The 18,666-nt window shown below is 44.9% G+C and overlaps 1 protein-coding gene across 1 annotated transcript in view; it reads left to right on the top strand.

Annotated features, from left to right (window-relative positions):
- The window catches only part of CTTNBP2NL (CTTNBP2 N-terminal like), a 51,900-nt gene extending 44,133 nt beyond the window's left edge, over nt 1-7,767 (top strand). Inside the window, exons 5-6 of the mRNA XM_042998193.1 lie at nt 2,255-2,362; nt 3,551-7,767. Of these exons, the coding sequence (XP_042854127.1) occupies nt 2,255-2,362; nt 3,551-5,032 (1,590 nt within the window). The 3' untranslated portion in view covers nt 5,033-7,767. The remainder of the gene's footprint in view (nt 1-2,254; nt 2,363-3,550) is intronic.
- Nucleotides 7,768-18,666: the final 10,899 nt, after the last annotated feature.

The following is an 18,666-nucleotide window of genomic DNA, read 5'->3' on the forward strand; positions in this document are numbered from 1 at the left end:
GGCCCTGCAGGGCGAATCAGCTTCCTCCCCCACACCAAAGGAGCCACCACCTCTTGCCTCCTTCCCTCCTTTAACATTTCTTGTCTGCTCCAGTCTGTCTTTGTGGGTGTTTATCTTTTCATTCCATTTCTATAATTTTAGAGGGCTCTCCAAAGGGAAAGGAGATGATCTACCACCCGTAGCCAAAAGCTTATCTTTTTACTAAATTGAAAAGTTAGAAGTTGTTTTTTAATTTTTTTTATTAATGTATATTTATTTTTGAGAGAGAGAGAGAGACATCAAATCTGAAGCAGGCTCCAGGCTCTGAGCTGTCAGCACAGAACCTGACGCAGGGCTCGAACTCACGAACTGTGAGATCATGACCTGAGCCAAAGTCGGACGCTTAACTGACTGAGCCACCCAGGCGCCCCTGTTTTGTTTTGTTTTATTTTTAGGTAATCTCCACACCCACACCCAACATGGGGTTCGAACTTACAACCCCAAGGTCAAGAATCCAATGCTCTACTGACTGAGCCAGCCAGTTGCCCAAGTTAGGGTTTTTTTTAAATTGGAAGGAAGTATACCAAGATGTTTTCATTTTGGTAAACGAAAACATTTTGTGTTTAAAGAGGAGTTTCATGTGCCAGAAACTTTTCTCCCTCCGTTAGTGAAGAGATAGGATGAGAAATGGTCATGGGGAGGACAGTGCTCTGTCTTAGAGGAATGGGCCAAGGCACCTCTGAAGGAGGAGCAGAAGCTGCTAGGAAATCTCTTGCCTTTCAGAATATTGCAGTTATAGGTAGGATTATGTGGGAAATGTCCCTTTATTTTTTTTTTCCTCTGTACTTTATTTTTTTTTTGTTAATATAGTTTATTGTCAAGTTAGCTAACATACAGTGTATACAGTGTGCTCTTGGCTTTGGGAGTAGATTCCCATGATTCATCGCTTACATACAACACCCAGTGCTCATCCCAACAAGTGCCTCCTCAATGCCCATCACCCATTTTCCCCTCTCCTCCAACCCCCTATCAACCCTCAGTTTGTTCTCTGTATTTAAGAGTCTCTTATGGTTCACCTCCCTCCCTCTCTGTTCGAAACTATTTTTCTCCTTCCCCTTCCCCATGGTCTTCTGTTAAGTTTCTCAGAGTCCACATATGAATGAAAACATATGGTATCTGTCCTTCTCTGGCTGACTTACTTCACTGAGCATAATACCCTCCATTCCATCCATGTTTTTGCAAATGGCAAGATTTCATTCCTTCTCATTGCTGAGTAGTATTCCATTGTATATATAAACCACCCACATCTTCTTTATCCATTCATCAGTTGATGGACACTTGGGCTCTTTCCAGAATTTGGCTATTGTTGAAAGTGCTGCTATAAACATTGGGGTACATGTGCCCCTACGAAACAACACTCCTGTATCCTTTGGATAAATTCCTAGTAGTGCTATTACTGGATTGTAGCGTAGTTCTATTTTTAATTTTTTGAAGAACCTCCATACTTTTCCAGAGCGGCTGTACCAGTTTGCATTCCCGCCAACAGTGCAAGAGGATTCCCGTTTCTCCACATCCTTGCCAACATCTGTTGTTTCCTGAGTCGTTAATTTTAGCCACTCTGACCAGTGTGAGGTGGTATCTCAATGTGGTTTTGATTTGTAGGGAAATGTCCCTTTAAATTTGTGCAGTATTTGCCTCCAAATTGGGCTTAATCCTTTGGTGCCAGGATAAGTGGAATGGGGTAGGCAGGTTAATCAGAGGCCTTGTGAAAAATCTACACATAAGATCCCAAGTGTTGAGCCTTTTTACATGCAGGAAGAACTCGGAGAGTCTTTCCACCTCTTAGCTAACTGCATACAAAATGTGTATTACTGACTAAGCAAGGCACAGTGATTTGAGCTTGAGGGAAAGATCTCAGCTTGCAGCTTGCAGCTTTCCATGGTCCTGCCTTGCTTTGTCACCCACACCCATCCCCTAATCAGAGCAAACTGCATTCTTGGAAACCTTCTCAATCCCTATAGCTAATTAGGTGCTCTCTTCTATTTACATGCCATTTTGTGCATGTTGAAGTAAAGCATAGATCTTACTGTTTTCTAGCACATAGCTTACATCTCTTTTACCCTGCTAGATAATGTGATCCTTGATGGCCCTGACTGGGATGGACTGATTGATCTCTAGAAGTATCTTAAGTGCTTAGATAGGCACTTAGTATTTAATTGTATTACAAGTGTGTTTCCCTGCTATTTGGATATTATTATTTTTTAATTCTTTAAAGGTGATCCTAGACCTTGAGGAAGAAAGGCAGAGGCACGCACAGGACACAGCTGAAGGAGATGATGTCACCTACATGCTGGAGAAGGAGAGAGAGCGGCTGACCCAGCAGGTAGTTAGGTGGAGGGGCTCACAACACCATTTGCCTGGAATAGCATTTCTCAAAGATCGTTCTGCAGGGTGGAAATTAGTGTTGCTCAAAAAGAAAGGGCTTTGTGGTCAAATCTGGGAATTACTGGATTAAACAAAGTTAAATAGATTTCTAATTCAATTTGTTGGACCCTGTAGTACAGAAAAGCACATTGTGAGTCTTAAGAACAAGATAGGGTATTCTGAGTTTAGCAAATCTATGTTTTCATAGAATCTTGTTTTGACATAGATCACTCACTGTGGGACTGTCATTCTATAAAATGTACTCTGGGAACACTAGCTTCAAACTCTCAAGTATTTTGACCTAGGAATCCTAGTAAGAAATACATTTTATATCACAGCCCAATATATATACATACATAAACACATGCCTAAAACAAAAATCTGATGAAATCCCATATAACCCTTACTGGTTACAATAACCATTCTTTTTTTTTTTTTTTTTTTTTTAATTTTGATCGTGGCTCATGAGATTAGTTTCCTCATCCACTGGGTCTCAGAGTTTGAAAAACACTAATAGTGTTCCATCAACACTTTCCCTCTAGGTCAGAGTTTCTCTGCCTTAAATAGGGGGTTGGGATGATAATTAAAATAGACTGCATTTGCATAACAAGTAGCGTTTAAATGCAACTATTCGTTTTTAAGACCAGAAAGAATGATTACCAAAGCTTTCAAAGTGATGAGCCCCGAGTAACATGTAGAAGTGTTGAATCGCTATGTTGTACACCTGAGACACACAAAACACCGTGTGTTCACTCTACCAGAGTTAAAATCAATAAATCGTTCTGTTTTCATCAGCATTCAGCATGAAACCTGGTGTATATGGCTTCCTGTTTTCTGTATCGGTGGGTTCCAATCTTCTGAGCGCTCCATAGACCTAAAACACAGATGATGGCTCATATTCCTGCCGATAACAGTACAGGAAGCAGAGGTGCCTCCTCGACCATCAGGGAAAGATTAAGCCGTAGCGTGTCCATTTCCGTGGGAGGGACTGTAAGACTTCAGAAATACTGGAGCTAAGCACATGGCATCCGTGGCAGACCACGTGCCAGAGAAGAGCTAGCCAGGACACTCGCCTGGAGAGTAGTTTTGCAGCGTATCTCTTCATTTTCTTACTCTAATCACCATGTATGGCGGCCTTCTTTTCCAGCTGGAATTTGAGAAGTCCCAAGTGAAAAAGTTTGAGAAGGAGCAGAAGAAGCTGTCCAGTCAGCTGGAGGAGGAGCGCTCCCGCCACAAGCAGCTCTCGTCCGTGCTGGTGCTCGAATGCAAGAAAGCCACCAGCAAGGCAGCCGAGGAGGGTCAGAGGGCGGGAGAGCTGAGCCGGAAACTGGAGAAGGAGAAGAGCCGGGTGAGCCAGCTGGAGGAAGAGCTGGCCGCGGAGCGGAAGCGAGGCTTGCAGACAGAAGCCCAGGTGGAGAAGCAGCTGTCTGAGTTCGACATCGAAAGAGAGCAGCTGAGGGCAAAACTGAACCGAGAAGAGAACCGGACCAGAACTCTAAAAGAAGAGATGGAAAGTTTGAAGAAGATCGTGAAGGATCTGGAGGCTTCTCACCAGCATAGTAGCCCTACTGAGCAATCCAAGAAACCGGTAACCGTATCTAAGGGCACAGCGACTGAGTCTCCTGTGCTGGTGTCTGTATTTTGCCAAACAGAAGGTTTCCAGGCAGAAAGAACCCACGGGAGCCACGTAGCCAAGGTGCTGACCACTGGGCTGCCTGGCCCCACCACTCCTACTTACTCTTATGCAAAAACCAATGGCCATTTGGAGCCCGAGATACAAACTGCCAAGGAGTCGGTTACAGGCAGCAGTGTGGAAAACCAAGTGCCTCCACGAGAGAGGTCTGTGGGGTTGGCCCAAGAGAAAGCAGTGGAGAATGGCGGGTGTCCTGTGGGAATTGAGACTCCTGTCCCAGCACCTGGTCACCTCCCGTCCAGCGGGGGCTCGCTGTCTCCCAGCAGCACCGCCTCCTCCTCTCTCACATCCTCTCCTTGTTCTTCCCCAGTGCTAACTAAGCGCTTGTTGGGGTCCTCAGCCAGCAGCCCTGGCTACCAGTCATCCTACCAAGTAGGGATCAACCAGCGGTTCCATGCAGCGCGGCACAAATTTCAGTCCCAAGCAGATCAGGACCAACAGGCCAGTGGTCTGCAGAGCCCTCCATCCAGGGACCTGTCTCCCACACTCCTAGACAATTCTGCCGCCAAGCAGCAGGCCCGCAACACAGTCACTCAGGTGCTCTCCAGGTTCACTAGCCAGCAAGGGCCGATCAAGCCCGTCTCCCCCAACAGCTCTCCCTTTGGCACAGACTATCGGAATCTGGCCAGCACTGCCACCTCGAGAGGGGACACCAGCCATTCCCCTACTCCAGGGAAAGTGTCCAGTCCACTGAGCCCTCTGTCTCCAGGGATCAAGTCCCCCACCATCCCCAGAGCTGAGAGAGGACACCCGCCTCCCATCCCACCCAAAAAACCGGGCCTCACTCCCTCTCCATCCACTACCACTCCATTGACCAAAACCCCTTCCCAGGCCTCCTCCTTGGCTGCCGCAGAAGACCTAGCCGGCAGCTGCTGTTCAAATGCCGTTGTGGCTAACGGCAAGGACGTCGAGATCCTTCTGCCTACCAGCAGCTAGTCCCTAGCGGGAGGCTCCACATCTGACATTCCACCAGATTTTGTCCAAGAGCTCAGAGTCAAACCGTTGAGTCAGATCATGTTATTTATTTTGATAGTAGCTGAAACCATCTGTATAATACATTTAGTGTGTTTCACCTTTTTGTATTTTTTTAAGTAGAAACCGAGTAGTTTGGATTTGTATGACTCACACCTTTGTACTAACGCGGGAAGGGCACCTCAAAGACATCTCCAGCTCGGCAGTCACCAACCTGTTGTGATGGAGAAAGCTAATTGAGTACCAGGTGGTGATTTGCTATTTTGGGACTAGAATCACTCAACACTCATTTTGAATTATGCAGAAAGTGGTTCGTGTAAATTTTTATTCCAGATGAACGTGTTTAAAAAGTGCCTGAAATAAGACTGCCATATGAATGTGATTCTGCAGCGAAAACACAAAATGGATCATCTAATTGCAGAAAATGAGATCCTCCGTGAATCCTGAATGTTAAAAACCAACACTGCTTTTAACCCTCTTTTGCTGTTTTTAATATAAGCTCTGTGTCCAGAAACAAGGCTGCATCAGTAGGATGGGAATCCTAAAGGTGGTTGTGGACTCCCCACAAAGCTGAGCTTTATAGAGCCCTTGAGAAACCCTCCTGAGCAGTAAGCAGCTGGGGTGCCGATTTTCTTGTACTTCTGAAAAATTAAGTCACTCCCAGTTTCCTGCATAAATTCTTGAATGGAATGAAATCACATCTCCTTTCAAAAAATGTCTTCGGGCATCTACTGTTGTGTAAGGAACTTCTGATTCCAATCGCTATTACTTGAATAGAAAATGGCTACTCATTCTGTATAAAAGTTTTTCAACAGAATGAGATCTTTATTCTGTAATCAAAAAGCAATAACTGAAAAGTCACTCTCTTTGTAATATTATAAGTCAGAATTATACAGGTTTTACCAATATTACACTTCTTCTCCGAGCTGCCAACACTTGGTGTCTATATCTGTGGAACCAAATTAACTTTTCCCTAAATGGAAGAATGTGTGTGTGTGTGTGTGTATACACACACACACACACACACACACACACACACACACACATATACATATATACATATATGTATAGATACACACCCCTTTACGTGTTTAACATACACACACTTAAACACATAAATACTAGCGTGATTATATCTTTGGAGTTTGCAATATAGCATAAAGGACGAGTAGACATGCACATTAAGATTACCTGTCACAGCAACTAGATGCAGCTGGGACCCAGTCAAAGGAGGAATCTTGTCCACAGGGACATGGGGAAATTCCAAATGAAGTCAGGTCTTCAGCATCACGAAAAACCAGAGCCAAACTCACCCCAGCATCACAAAACTCCACTGGCCAAATGAATGAGTGAAACAGGTCACTCAATCAAGCGCTGTAAGACAGCCAGGAGAGGGGGAGCTGTAGCAAACGGAAGTGCCCAGGCCCCCTGTGAAAGGAAAGGGCCACCCCTGTTGAGCTCCAGCTGCTTGCTGCCGTGCGATAGTGTTAGCCCAGGGTTACCAGCTCCTCAAATTTGGGGGAAAGCCAGATTTTCATAGAAACATTCTCATTTTTAAATATCAAAACAGATTCAAAAACAATTTTAAACTTCTGGTTAAACACTTGTGCAGCTGGGTTTAGCTCAGAAGCTGACAAGTTGCAACCTCATTCATTCTAGAAACTTCCATCATTTGCATCGTTGTTAGTTTGTGAGGACAGACACCTCCACTCTCCAACTTGTAGGCTAGTACAGCTGACAGAGGCTATAGAATATAATGAGGATCCTCGTCTTCCAAACAAGACTTTGCAACCCAGCTCAAACAAGGTGGTTATATGATTTGTCCATGGATGGAGAGGCCTTGGTGTCCTCACATACATTCTCCCTAGCCAGTGTCTACCCAGAAGCCCTGCCCTGCTATAATTTAAATCTACTTCTTCCCAATCCAATATGAATTGATGGGGGGACAGGCAGGTGATGGAAATCAATGTATAAATCACAATTGGTGTCTCCAGGGCTTACGGTTTGATTAAGGCCAATACAGAAAAAATTAAAATACTACTAATGGCCCAGGGCATCTACCAAATGATGAAGGTGGTATCTTAGAAATCGCCCAAAGCGATCATGCATGAAATTTTATTCCCACGCATAGCCAAATGAAGTGTTGATGATAAAATAGCTGAACTTTTTAAACAGGAGAGGGGGCTATAGCCCCAGAGTTTTATTACCTCTCTTGCTTTAAATGGTAATCTTAAAAGTTGCATTGTGCTCTTCCTTTGTTTTGGCATAGATATATATATAGAGAGAGAAATACTATAAGGAGGTTTATTTCTTAGGAAATGCACTGAATAATGTATTTCTTTTACAGTGTAATATGGGGGTGGGGGAAATGCAAAAGAAACGTGTATTTTTGCTAGTTGCCTATCTTCTAAGATAAATAAGCACAATATTGCAATGGATCCAATACTCCAGTTAGGTATTCTAGATTAGTATTTAAATTTGCTGTAGATTGTGTGTGTGCTAAGTAAAAGTTCCATGATTCACAATTTCGGTATTAACCCATGTTGTGAAAGCTGTGTTACTACTCAACAGATTATAATGGATGTGCGACACATAACACAAGCATTAACTAAATCATCGTTTGTAAAGCCAAATGTACCATGCAGAAGTCTTCATCCACTTTTATAGCAGACTACATTAAAACAAGTTAAATCATTCTGTCTGGGGAAAATCTAGTCTTGTTTGTACAAAGTGAAGGATGTTGCACAACAAGGCCTGTTTTGTTGGGGAAGGAGCAGGTGGTGTAGAGGAAGCACTCGTCTGTAGCTTTCAAAAACCCAAGTGAAGTCAGTGACCCATCCAGGTTAGACTCCAAAAGGAGCTGGCATATTGGTTTTCTTTAGAACCTTAGAGCTGGAAGAAGCCTTGGCAATAATCCAGTCTGTACTTTTCAAACCCTGGGGCGGGGGGGGGGGGGGGGGGGGGTCTGGACCTGAGAATCTGAAAAAAGCTAGGCACCATCCCCAGACAAATGGATATACTAGTATGTAGAGTTTGGTTGATGGCTTCACAGGATCCAAAGACCCTGAAGCCATCCATGATTCACGTCCTCTAGCTTAAGAACGCCTGATCTTGTCGTACCCTCTCATTTTACAGGTGACTATCAAATCCCTCATCATTCCTCTTAGTCCAGTGCTGTTGTGCTACATCGTTAGCAAGTGAGAGCTGTAGGCAGACAAAAAGCACTTGAAAATCTTGTGACGTTCAAACAATATGGATGTTTACATATGTTAAGTTTCTAGCATTTAAGCCAATTAATGATCATTTCAACAAACACTGGGTATGTCTTCCCAGAACAGCCTCACTGTCAGTAATGCTGCCTTGTCTTCCCCAGGTGGTCCGTCATGCCTTGGGTGGGGTTTGCTCCTCTCCCCTTTCTACACCTAGAGCATCCCTCCCTCCCACGGACAGTCCTGCAGATCCTGCAGGTCTGTTTGGCTCTAGACCGTGTCTCTACCTTTCCTACCCTCTTGGAGGTGGCCTCTTCTCTGCATTTAGCAGTGGAGAGTATTCTGCCAGTCTTTGGGTCATTTTCTGGGTTATTTATACTGCTATGGGTGTTATCTAGGTGTATCTGTGGGACGAAGTGAGCCTTAGGACCGTCTTGCTCTGCCATGTTCCCCAGAAGTAGCAATGCTGCCTTGTCAATTTATAAGCAGCTCTTCTGATGCTTGGTCTTTGAAACAGAACTTTAAATGTCTTGAAATGCTGGCTTCAAAATAGGATCTGTTCTCATAATTCTGAGTCTGATGTAAGCAATGAGCATTGTTTCATGGGAGTAATTTTCATGTAATTGCTGTAAAGCCAGTTGACAAAACTTAAGAGCACCCATCTGCTGCTTGCACGTCAATGGCCAATTCATTGGTAAAAGCAAAGGAGAAAGAAGACTGGGATAGCGGTTCCCAAACCTTACTGTAACCTGTGAAACCTTCTAAGATAAGGACTCCTGAGGATTCGGCCTAGGGGCCTGCTAATGCAGGTGGTCTGAGGCTCGATCTTGAGAAACAGTGCCTCATTGCCCTTACCTGTTCTTTCACAAGAACTTTGCCTCTGACCTGAGGTGATGTCTTAAACTCCTGAATCTGGTTTGCCAGAATGTCAGTGATATTCAGAGCCAAGAGTACTTACTTGGGTCCCAGCACTGTGTTACCGCCCATGTGCAGATGAGGTCATTGAGTACCAGAGATTGGTATAAGGGCCCTTGGTGAGTGACAGCATGGATTAAGCCCCTGGTGCTTCCCACTTTCCACTACTTGTGTTTCCCAAATGAGTATCTCCTGAGGTGCTTGTTGGCCAGGCCCAGGCCCCGCCCTGGGAATTCTGATTCAGTAATCCAAGGTGGGGCTCTAAGATGAGTGCCTGGGCTGATTCTAAGGCTGGACCAGGTGGAACCCTGCAAGACACCACACAGCTCTTCCCACTGGCCCTAACAACCCCCACCCCCAGGAGTGGATTCTCAGACCTAACCAACGCCAGGAGACCTTTCTCAGGTCAGATATGCTGAACAAAAAGCATCTTTCTTGTTAATTCCCCTCAAGCAACCAATGTTTCTTAAATATTTAAGATGAGCCAGAAAGGTAGCTATTATGGAAAACACACGTTGAACTGTGTTTCCTGCCCTCAGGGTACTCATCTTCTAGTTGGGCAAAGCAAAACATTAACACATGAAATGTTAACAGAGACAACTGAATTATGTAAGTGGGGTTTAAATGCCATACAGGGTTATTGAAGGTAATTCTGGCAAAAGCGTTATGGTAGCACACAGAGCTCTTTGTGGGCAGATAAAAAGTTAACTAGAAAAGGAGCAAATGTCTTTTCTCCTCTCTCCAAAGCCCTGGTTTACCTAGGGTTCTGCAGTATCTCCCTGTGTTTGCATGATGCTTCAGTTGGCTTGTCTTAGTCTTAGGACGTGGTCACAGACAGAGGCACTGGAAGTCCCCAAGAACTGAGTCCTGTTTCAGGGAGACTGACAGACACCAGTGTGGTGTGCTTTCTGCAAGGACTTGGGGCTGGTGTAAGAAGGAGCCCCCAGGGCACAGCATCTGCAAAACATTCCCAAGTAACTTGTAGGGAAAACCTAGGAAAAGGCAAATAGAGAAAGGACCTCCTTGCAAAAATCCTGCATTACCCACAAGTGTTCCCTCTTACCCTCAAAATCTCCATAAGCAAAAGAGAGAAATGAAAACCAAACTTTGAAAAGAGCCAAATGACCTGTGCCTGGGTGGCTCAGTCGGTTAAACGTCCCGACTTCGGCTCAGGTCATGATATCACGGTTCGAGGGTTCAAGCCCTGCGTCTGGCTCTGTGCTGAGAGCTCAGAGCCTGGAGCCTGCTTCTTATTCTGTATCTCTCCCTCTATGTCTCTGCCCCCTCGCAGCTCATGCTCTCTCTCTCAAAAATAAATAGGGGCGCCTGGGTGGCTCATTCGGTTGGGCATCCGACTTCAGCTCAGGTCACGATCTCGCGGTCCGTGAGTTCATGCCCCGCGTCGGGCTCTGGGTTGATGGCTCAATGCCTGGAGCCTGCTTCTAATTCTGTGTCTCCCTCTCTCTCTGCCCCTCCCCCATTCATGCTCTGTCTCTATCTCAAAAATAAATAAACGTTAAAAAAATTTTTTTTAAAAATAAACATTTGAAAAAAAAATTTTTTTTAAGTCAAATGAATCCTTCTGGGACACCTTGCAAGTGACTTCTTGCCTTGGAGGGATATAAAAGCAACTTCTCCTCTTCTCCCCATAGCGTGAATGTTCATGCTGCCATCACACCGGAGAGCACGTGGAGTATCATGTGGCTCTCTCCACGCCGCTGTGAAATGGTTGCCTCTGAGAAATTACTGAGAAGGTTGGCCTTCTCCCCGGGGAATCAGTCCCCTACTTAATTTGCCAAGAGTCCAACTGACTAACTCAACATGGTAGCCACTCAGGTCCCCTTCAGAAATGAAGGATTTATTGCCTGAGCTGCAGGAAATGTCAGAAAAGAGCCCTCAGGTATAAGCCCCTCAGGAATTGCCTGAACTGAAAGGAATCGGCTTGGCCAGGGTCACCTCTCCTGTAAGGGAGACTGGAGACTTTGGGGAGACTGGAGACTGTAAGGGAGACTTTGGAGCTGCTGTCCAAAGACTGATTGGCATGGAGTATAAAGACCTGGCCCCCCCATCCCAAATCTAGACCACTCTGCCGGGTCGTTCCCTAGTTCAAAACCCCTGTAGGGTTGGCTGAGCCCTTTATTGAGACTAACGCAGCTCAGCCTTTCCTCCCTTCTTCCTCCCCCCTCTCCCTCTCTTCCCTTCCTGTGCATCCCAAAGGTGTGTAACCACCCCCCACCCAGCCTCCATCTCACTCTCCTCTGTCCCTTTAGGTCACGATCAAGTCCTCCAAAGGAGGGCAGGCACATTTTCTGAGTATTTTATTTGGTGCCAGGGCATCTCCTATGTTACCTGATTTAATCGAAGCAGGGATTCCTTCTTGACCCACAAGGTAATTAAGGCCGACTGAGGCCCAGTAAATTGCCTCCGGCCCTGCAGCAGAGCAGGGCTGAGATTCAACGACACAGGTGGGATTCAAACCTTCGCCTGTTTGGCCTTCGAGTCCACTCTCCTTCCACTGGCCACACAACAGTCAAAACAGTAATAATAGGGGCTCCTGGGTGCTTTAGTCAGTTAAGCATCTGACTCTTGGTTTCTGCTCAAGTCACGATCTCACAAGATTCATGAGTTCCAGCCCAGAACCAGGCTCCGCGCTGATGGCGTGGAGCCTGCTTGGTATTTTCTGTCTCCCTCTGTCTCTGCTCTTCCCCCTCTTGCACTGTCTCTGTCTCACTCAAAATAAATAAGTAAACTTAAAAAAACAAAACAAAACAATAATACATTTGGGGAGTTAAGAATACTAGCCTATTGTCAGTCACCCACCTAAGTATGAATCCACTGCTTAGCCAGCTTTTGAGACTTTCAGTAGGAACGAGATCCTGAAGGAATGAGAGTTTTGGTGAAGAGAAAGCAGAGGGATGATTTGCCTACACACATGAAGTCCTCAAATGTTAGAGCTGGCAGGAAGCTTAGAGACCTTTGATGCTAGCTAGCTCTGTCATATTACAGAGGAGAACGAGGCCCAGAAAGGTCAGGTGAGTTGCTCAGGTTTCCAGGTCTAGTTGATGGCAGAGCCCAGACTGTCTGTAGTCAGGCCCCCCACTCTGAGCCTGCACTGACTGCTCCTCCCTGAGCTGACCTGGAAGCAGGAATCCCTGGCCCAGCCCTGGCTGCTCCCTCCGGCACTCCCTCCTTCCTCTCACCTGCTTCTCCACAGTGTCTGGGCTTTGATCTTGTTCACCTGGGCTGCCCCATATTCCAAGCTTCATCCTCTGCCCACTGGCCTAGGGCTGCCTGCCATACCTGTTGCCACAGAAATCCCGTCCTCCTGCCCCTGAACCGGTTTGACAGCTGAGGTGAGGCCGGGAGTGGGGAGGATGGTAGAGCTTCTGTTCCCAGGCTGTGCTTCCATCTGTCCAGCATCAGTTCTGAGAAGCACTTGCTCACAAGGCATGTGCTCTCAGGTATGGACAAGAAGCCACTGAAGCCACAAGCATCTATCTCCTTGTACCTCCTGCCACGCCCGCTGGCAAAGGAGGGCAGCCGACTGCTAAGGGAGAGAGACGCCTCTTCCTCTAGGCCTCCTTCCCCACCTGAACTCAAAACCCACGGCTGGCTCTCCTGGGAAGGGCCTTTTGCGGGCTCAGAAGACTTGCCCATCTCCCTTCTCAGCCAGGCCCACTCTCCCGCTCCCCCAGTGCAGCCAGCCCAGAGCAGAGCCTTCCAGGACCGTTGGGGCCTCAGAGCAGACAGGGTGTCCTCAGGGTGGCAGGGTGGTTTAGAGTGGCGACCACAGCATACAGGCCCCTTCTTCATCCCTAGCGTGTTTTCCCTCTCCTGAGTCTTGGTGAGTCAGCAGCACCGGGCCACACACAAGGCTCCCATTCAGGCCTCATGTTCCTTCTGCTCTCACTCCCTTCCTCTCTCTCTCATTCTCTATGTGGGCCTTATTCTCACCATGGGAAAGCTCTGCTCCCTGCCCTGTGCCTTCTCCTCTCCACCCCAACACCGGGTGCACTGCCCACCCCCCCAACACACACGCCCACATTCCTTATCCCCACCTTCTGGGAGTTTGCAGTCCCTGCTGGATACAAACATAAAGAAGGGAGAACAAAATGTAAATGTCAAACTGTTAAGTCCTCAATCACATATTTTCAACCGGTGTTTGTTGCTGCTGGCTCTGTGCAGGCTCTGAGCTATGCTGATCACACACACACACACACACACACACACACACTTGCTGTGTGTGTCAGCCATTTATTCACCGTATGTTTATTAAGAACCAACTCCGTGTCAAGCCTCATGCTAAGGGCTGGAAATTACACTCCGATGGGGGAACGAATCTAGCAGATGGGACATCTCAGGGCAGGGCTCGGAAGCATGCAGCAGGTGTCCCCGAGAGAGCGGGAGATGGGGCCCAACCCGCCAGAGAAGTTCAGCACAGCAGGGAAATTTGTGGGTCCAGAGGCACACAGAAGGGAGAAGGATCCCGGTTTGTAACGACAGGGGTGTGCGTACATTGTGTGCCTAAGATAAAGGGAGGCAAAGGCTTGACGGAGCAAGAAAGCAGCTTAGAACGAGAGCTTTGCCATTCTGGGGTAGCCTTGGGCAAGTCGATCAACCTCTGCTAGCCTCCGGGTCAGCATCAATACAATGAAGATCTGAGCACCTCCCTCTTAGAGTTTTGTGAGAATTCGGTGCGATGAAGCAGGCAAGTGCCCGGCACACAGTGAGTGCCCGGCGGAAGACTCGCTGCCTTTATGGCGAGAGGCAGCGGGTGGAAGGGCGGCCCGCGGACTGCGTGTCTGGAAGGGAAGCTGGGTGGCTCCCACGCAAGGCGGCTCCGGGCGACGGGCAGCCCCGCCCCCGGTCCGAAAGCTGAATCGCTGGCGCCCCCTGGCGTTTCAGTCGCTGTGATTCTCGGGGCAAAGGCAGGGTCTACGGTCAGAAAGGGACCCGCCTGGGAGACGCGGCGGGAACAGGGATACGTCCCCTCCCGGTGCTGGCGCTCAGCCGCCTCTCTGGGGGGACGTGCGCGGCACACAGCGGCAGTCCCCCTCGCGGGGCACGCGTGGAAGCCCGAAGTAGTAAAATGGGAGAGATAATGGAAGCCACCCTGCACGACGGTTGTGAGCCTTAAATGAGCAAATCCAAGACTTCACACACTAGTCGGAGCAGAAGCAAACCCTCAGCAAGAGATAGCTGTTAGGGTTATGTAAATCCTAGAACAGTGACTGGCACATAATAGGTGCTGCATAACTATTTGTTAAACAGGGGTCAGGATGACTCTATCAACATTTACTTATTCATCCATTCATCCATTTAATTATGCTTCCAAAATGTTTACTCCTCCTATACGGTCGATGCTATAAAAAACAAGTCCTTAATAAGGAGCCCAGTAAGTAAGCAAGAGCCAGCGATCGATGGAAGGAAAACAAAGACGTTTCATTCATTCAGACATCCTGCTAGGTACCACACTCGGATAGGCACTGGGATGAAGAAACCAGTGAGTTACAGGACTTTAGGGGGGTCGAATGCTGGCGAGAGAGACAAACGTAAAGTAACGTGTTATGTGGACTATGATAAAAACAGGAAGAATTTAGACTCTCGTTGGTGAGCCACTGGGAGCCTGAATTGAGGCATCATGAGCAGAAGTAGATTGACCATGGAGCTAATGGTTTAAGCTTCAAGGACCATCGCTGGCATGGCACCTTTCCAACCCTGAAGGGCACAAGGAATGTGTTCGTATGGTCATACGTTTTTATAAAATTTGCAAAAGTAAGATATCTTCACTGCAATCGGTTAAGACTGCTGTCTCTCTTCATTCTGACTTCTCCTATATCATACTTTCCCCTATACTGGGTAACCTTGGAATGGTGGCCACAAGCATTTTTGGAATTCAGCTAAAGGGGACTATTTTTGAGTGAAATACATTTATGTGGTTTGCAATCGCTTGCATGTATGGTTGAGTTTTTGCCATCCCAGTGTCGGAACAACTTCCAGAAATGCTCCCGTTAGTCACCATGCTGCCTTGCTTTGCATAACGACATGAAGAAGTAGCACCAAAGGTTGTATTGCTATTGACATATTCTATAGCACCTGGCACTAAAAGTAAAGTGAGAAGTGGGGTGGAAACAAGGTTTTAAATGAATGGAGCTAGAAGCTGGTCTCTAGAAATTCATCCAGTTATTTTGTGTGTAAAATCATAATGGGTAATTAATTTCTCATCAATCTCTAGTCAAAAGAAAAGTTTTCTCTTGCCAGGGAAATATTTAATAATGCAATGCACACAATTATAAATGCACCATAAATATGAAGATGTAATCAAAGAGTATGGAGTCAAAAGATATGTTTGGGTGTTTTTAAATGTTAAAGAGTCCTGCTTCTTTTTGTTTTAAGTTTATTTATTTATTTATTTATTTAGTAATCTCTGTACCCAATGTGGGGCTCAAACTCATGACCCCAAGATCAAGAGTCACGTGATATTCTGACTGAGCCAGCCAGGTGGGTGCTCTAAAAGTTCTGCTTCTGACCAAGATGGAAAAATGGGGAGTGGATTTAGTCTTTAACCTAAACCAACTAAACACTGAGCAAAACATATTGAACAACAATTTTCAAGACACTGGACTTTAGGCAAAAAAGGACTGAAACAGGAAACAAAGTGAATCCTATGATTGTCCCAGCAGTGAGGGGTAATCAAGGCATGGCCGGGCAATCTCCCTCAGTTGAGGTAAAGCTGGGAGTTGGGAGGGAAGAGTATTGGAGATAAGAAAGCTATAATGACAGACATCTCCAGAGATCTTCAGAGCTGGCCCCCACCCAGAATCTTCAACTGAATACTAATCAGCACATGCATGTGAGGAAACCACCCCAAAGGAGAAGATAGAACAGTACTCAGAGCTCACATGACACTAGTAGTTTCTGTCCTCCGCAGCCAGAGTGACAAAGCTCATAATTCACAGAACATTGAATAGAGTGCCCAGAAGGTTTTTGTCTCTATGTGGGCCATAATTAACCCTAGACTTAAGTGCTGCTCTGCTCCCATCTAAAAAAAAAAAAAAAAAAAAAAAAACTTTAATAGCCAGGACTCCAGTGCAGCACATGTACTAAAAGCAAGACTCAAAAGAATCAGACTATTTCCCTGGGGCCTGGGTCGCTCAGTTGGTGTCCGACTCTCGATTTTGGCTCAGATCATGATCTCGGGGTTCATGAGTTGGAACCCTACATCGGGCTCTGTGCTGGCAGTGCACAGCCCGCTTTAGATTCTCTCTCTCTCCCTCTCTCTGCCCCTCCCCCTCCTGGTACACTTGTGCACGTGCACTCTAACACTCTCTCTCTCTCAAAATAAATAAATAAACTTAAAAAAAAATTGCATCCCAGAACAAAGCTTAAGAATTTGTATAGAAAATCAGGAGTGCCTAAGTGGCTCAGTTAAGCAGCCAACTCTTGACTTTGGCTCATGTCATGATCTCACAGTTTGTGAGTTTGAGCCCCACATCAGTGCTCTGCACTGACAGTGCAGAGCCTGCTTCGTATTCTCATTTTCTCCCTCTCTCTCTTCCCCTCCCCCGCCAAAATAAATAAATACATTTCAAAAAAAAAAAAAAAAGAATTTGTATAGAAAAATAAAAATTTGTATACCCAAAAGTTAAAATTTGCAATGTGTAGCATCCAGTAAAAAATTGAGAGGCATGCAAAGCAGCAGAAAAATATGGCCCATAATTAGTAGAAAAATCAATCAACTGAAAATTAGCCAAAAATGACACAATACTAGAATTATTAGACAATTATATTAAAACAACTATGTTAGCTGCATTAAGTTTGTTAAAGATATTAAAGATATAGAAAAGATCCAAATCAAGCTTCTAGAAATTAAAGCCACACTATCTGAGATGAAAAAAAAAGTTGGATGGTATTAATAGCAGATTATACATTATAGCAGAGGCAATTGGTAAACTTGAAAAAATTAGCAATAAAAACCATCCATAGTGAAACATAAAAACAAGTTTTTTAACAATGAACAGAATACCATTTAAGACAAATTCAAGTACCTAATATAAGTTTAATTAGAGTTCCTGAAGGAAAAAGAGCATAAAGTTTACTCTCAGTGAAAATAATTTTTTTGGAATGTGGCTATTGTAATTACCCATCAGATTCAATGTCTGATGCCACTGGTTGTGTATAATCATGTCCCAGCATTTGGTTTTGAAAAAAATAAATTCAGAATTTTTGAGTGGAAAAAAAAAAGATTCAGAAAAAAACATCTGACAAAATTCAACATCCATTTCAGGTAAAAACTCAATAAACCAGGAATAGAAAGGAATTTCCTAAACCTGATAATGGACATCAAGAAGAAACCTACACCTTACATCAAATTTAATTATGAAAGACTAATGCTTTCCCCTAAGATTAGGAATAAGGCAATAATACTCATGTTCTATAATGTTCTATTCAAACATTACATTGGAGGTACTAGCCAGTGCAGTAAAATAAGAAAAAGAAACAAAAGCTATCCAGATTGGAAAGGGAGATATAAAACTGGCTTTATTTGCAGACATAATTTTCTAAGTATAAAATCTAATGGATTCTATTTTTTTATTCACTTTTTTTTTTTTTATTTTAAGTAATCTCTATGCGTAACATGGGGCTCGAACTCACAACCCCAAGACCAAGGATCACATGCTCTACCAACTGAGGCAGCTAGGCACTCCTAATGGATTCTATTTTTTAAAAAAAGAAAAAGAGGGGCACCTTGGGGGCTCAATTGGTTGGGCATCCAAGTCTTGATTTGGGCTCAGGTCATGATCCCAGAGTCATGGGATCAAGCCCCACATGGGGCTCTGTCCTGAGCATTGAGCCTGCTTAGGATTCTCTCTCTCTCTCTCTCTCTCTCTCTCTCTCTCTCTCTCTCTCTCTCCCTCTTGCCTGCTCACATTGTCTCTCTTTCTAGAAAAAAAAAAATACTAGAACTAATAAGTGAGTTTAGCAAGGTTGCAGAACAGAAGATATTCTTTATACTAGTAATGGGAATAGAAGTTAATAATCAATAACACTTATAATAGCATCAAAATTTTAAAATACTTAAAGATAAATTCAACAAAATATGTGCAAGACTTGTATTCTGAGAACTACAAAACATTGCTGAATCTGAAGAAGACTTAAATAAATGGAGAGATATAGTATATTCATGGATCAGAAGACAATATTGCTAAGATGTTAATTCTCCCCAAATTGCTCAGTCGATTCACAATGCAATCCCAATCAAAATCTCAACAGCCTTCTTTTGTAGAAATAGATAATTCTAACTTTTTTTAAATGTGAAGAGCTTTATAGTCAAAATAACTTTGAACAATAAGAGCAAAATTGGAGAATGTCACTACTTGATTTTGAGACTTCTTATAAAGCTGCAGTAATTCAGATAGTGTGGTACTGGCATGAAATAAACAAATCAATGGAGCAGAAAATAAAGTCTAGAAA

The sequence above is a fragment of the Panthera tigris genome, chromosome C1, assembly GCF_018350195.1.
Source record: "Panthera tigris isolate Pti1 chromosome C1, P.tigris_Pti1_mat1.1, whole genome shotgun sequence".
In the NCBI taxonomy this organism is placed as follows: domain Eukaryota; kingdom Metazoa; phylum Chordata; class Mammalia; order Carnivora; family Felidae; genus Panthera; species Panthera tigris.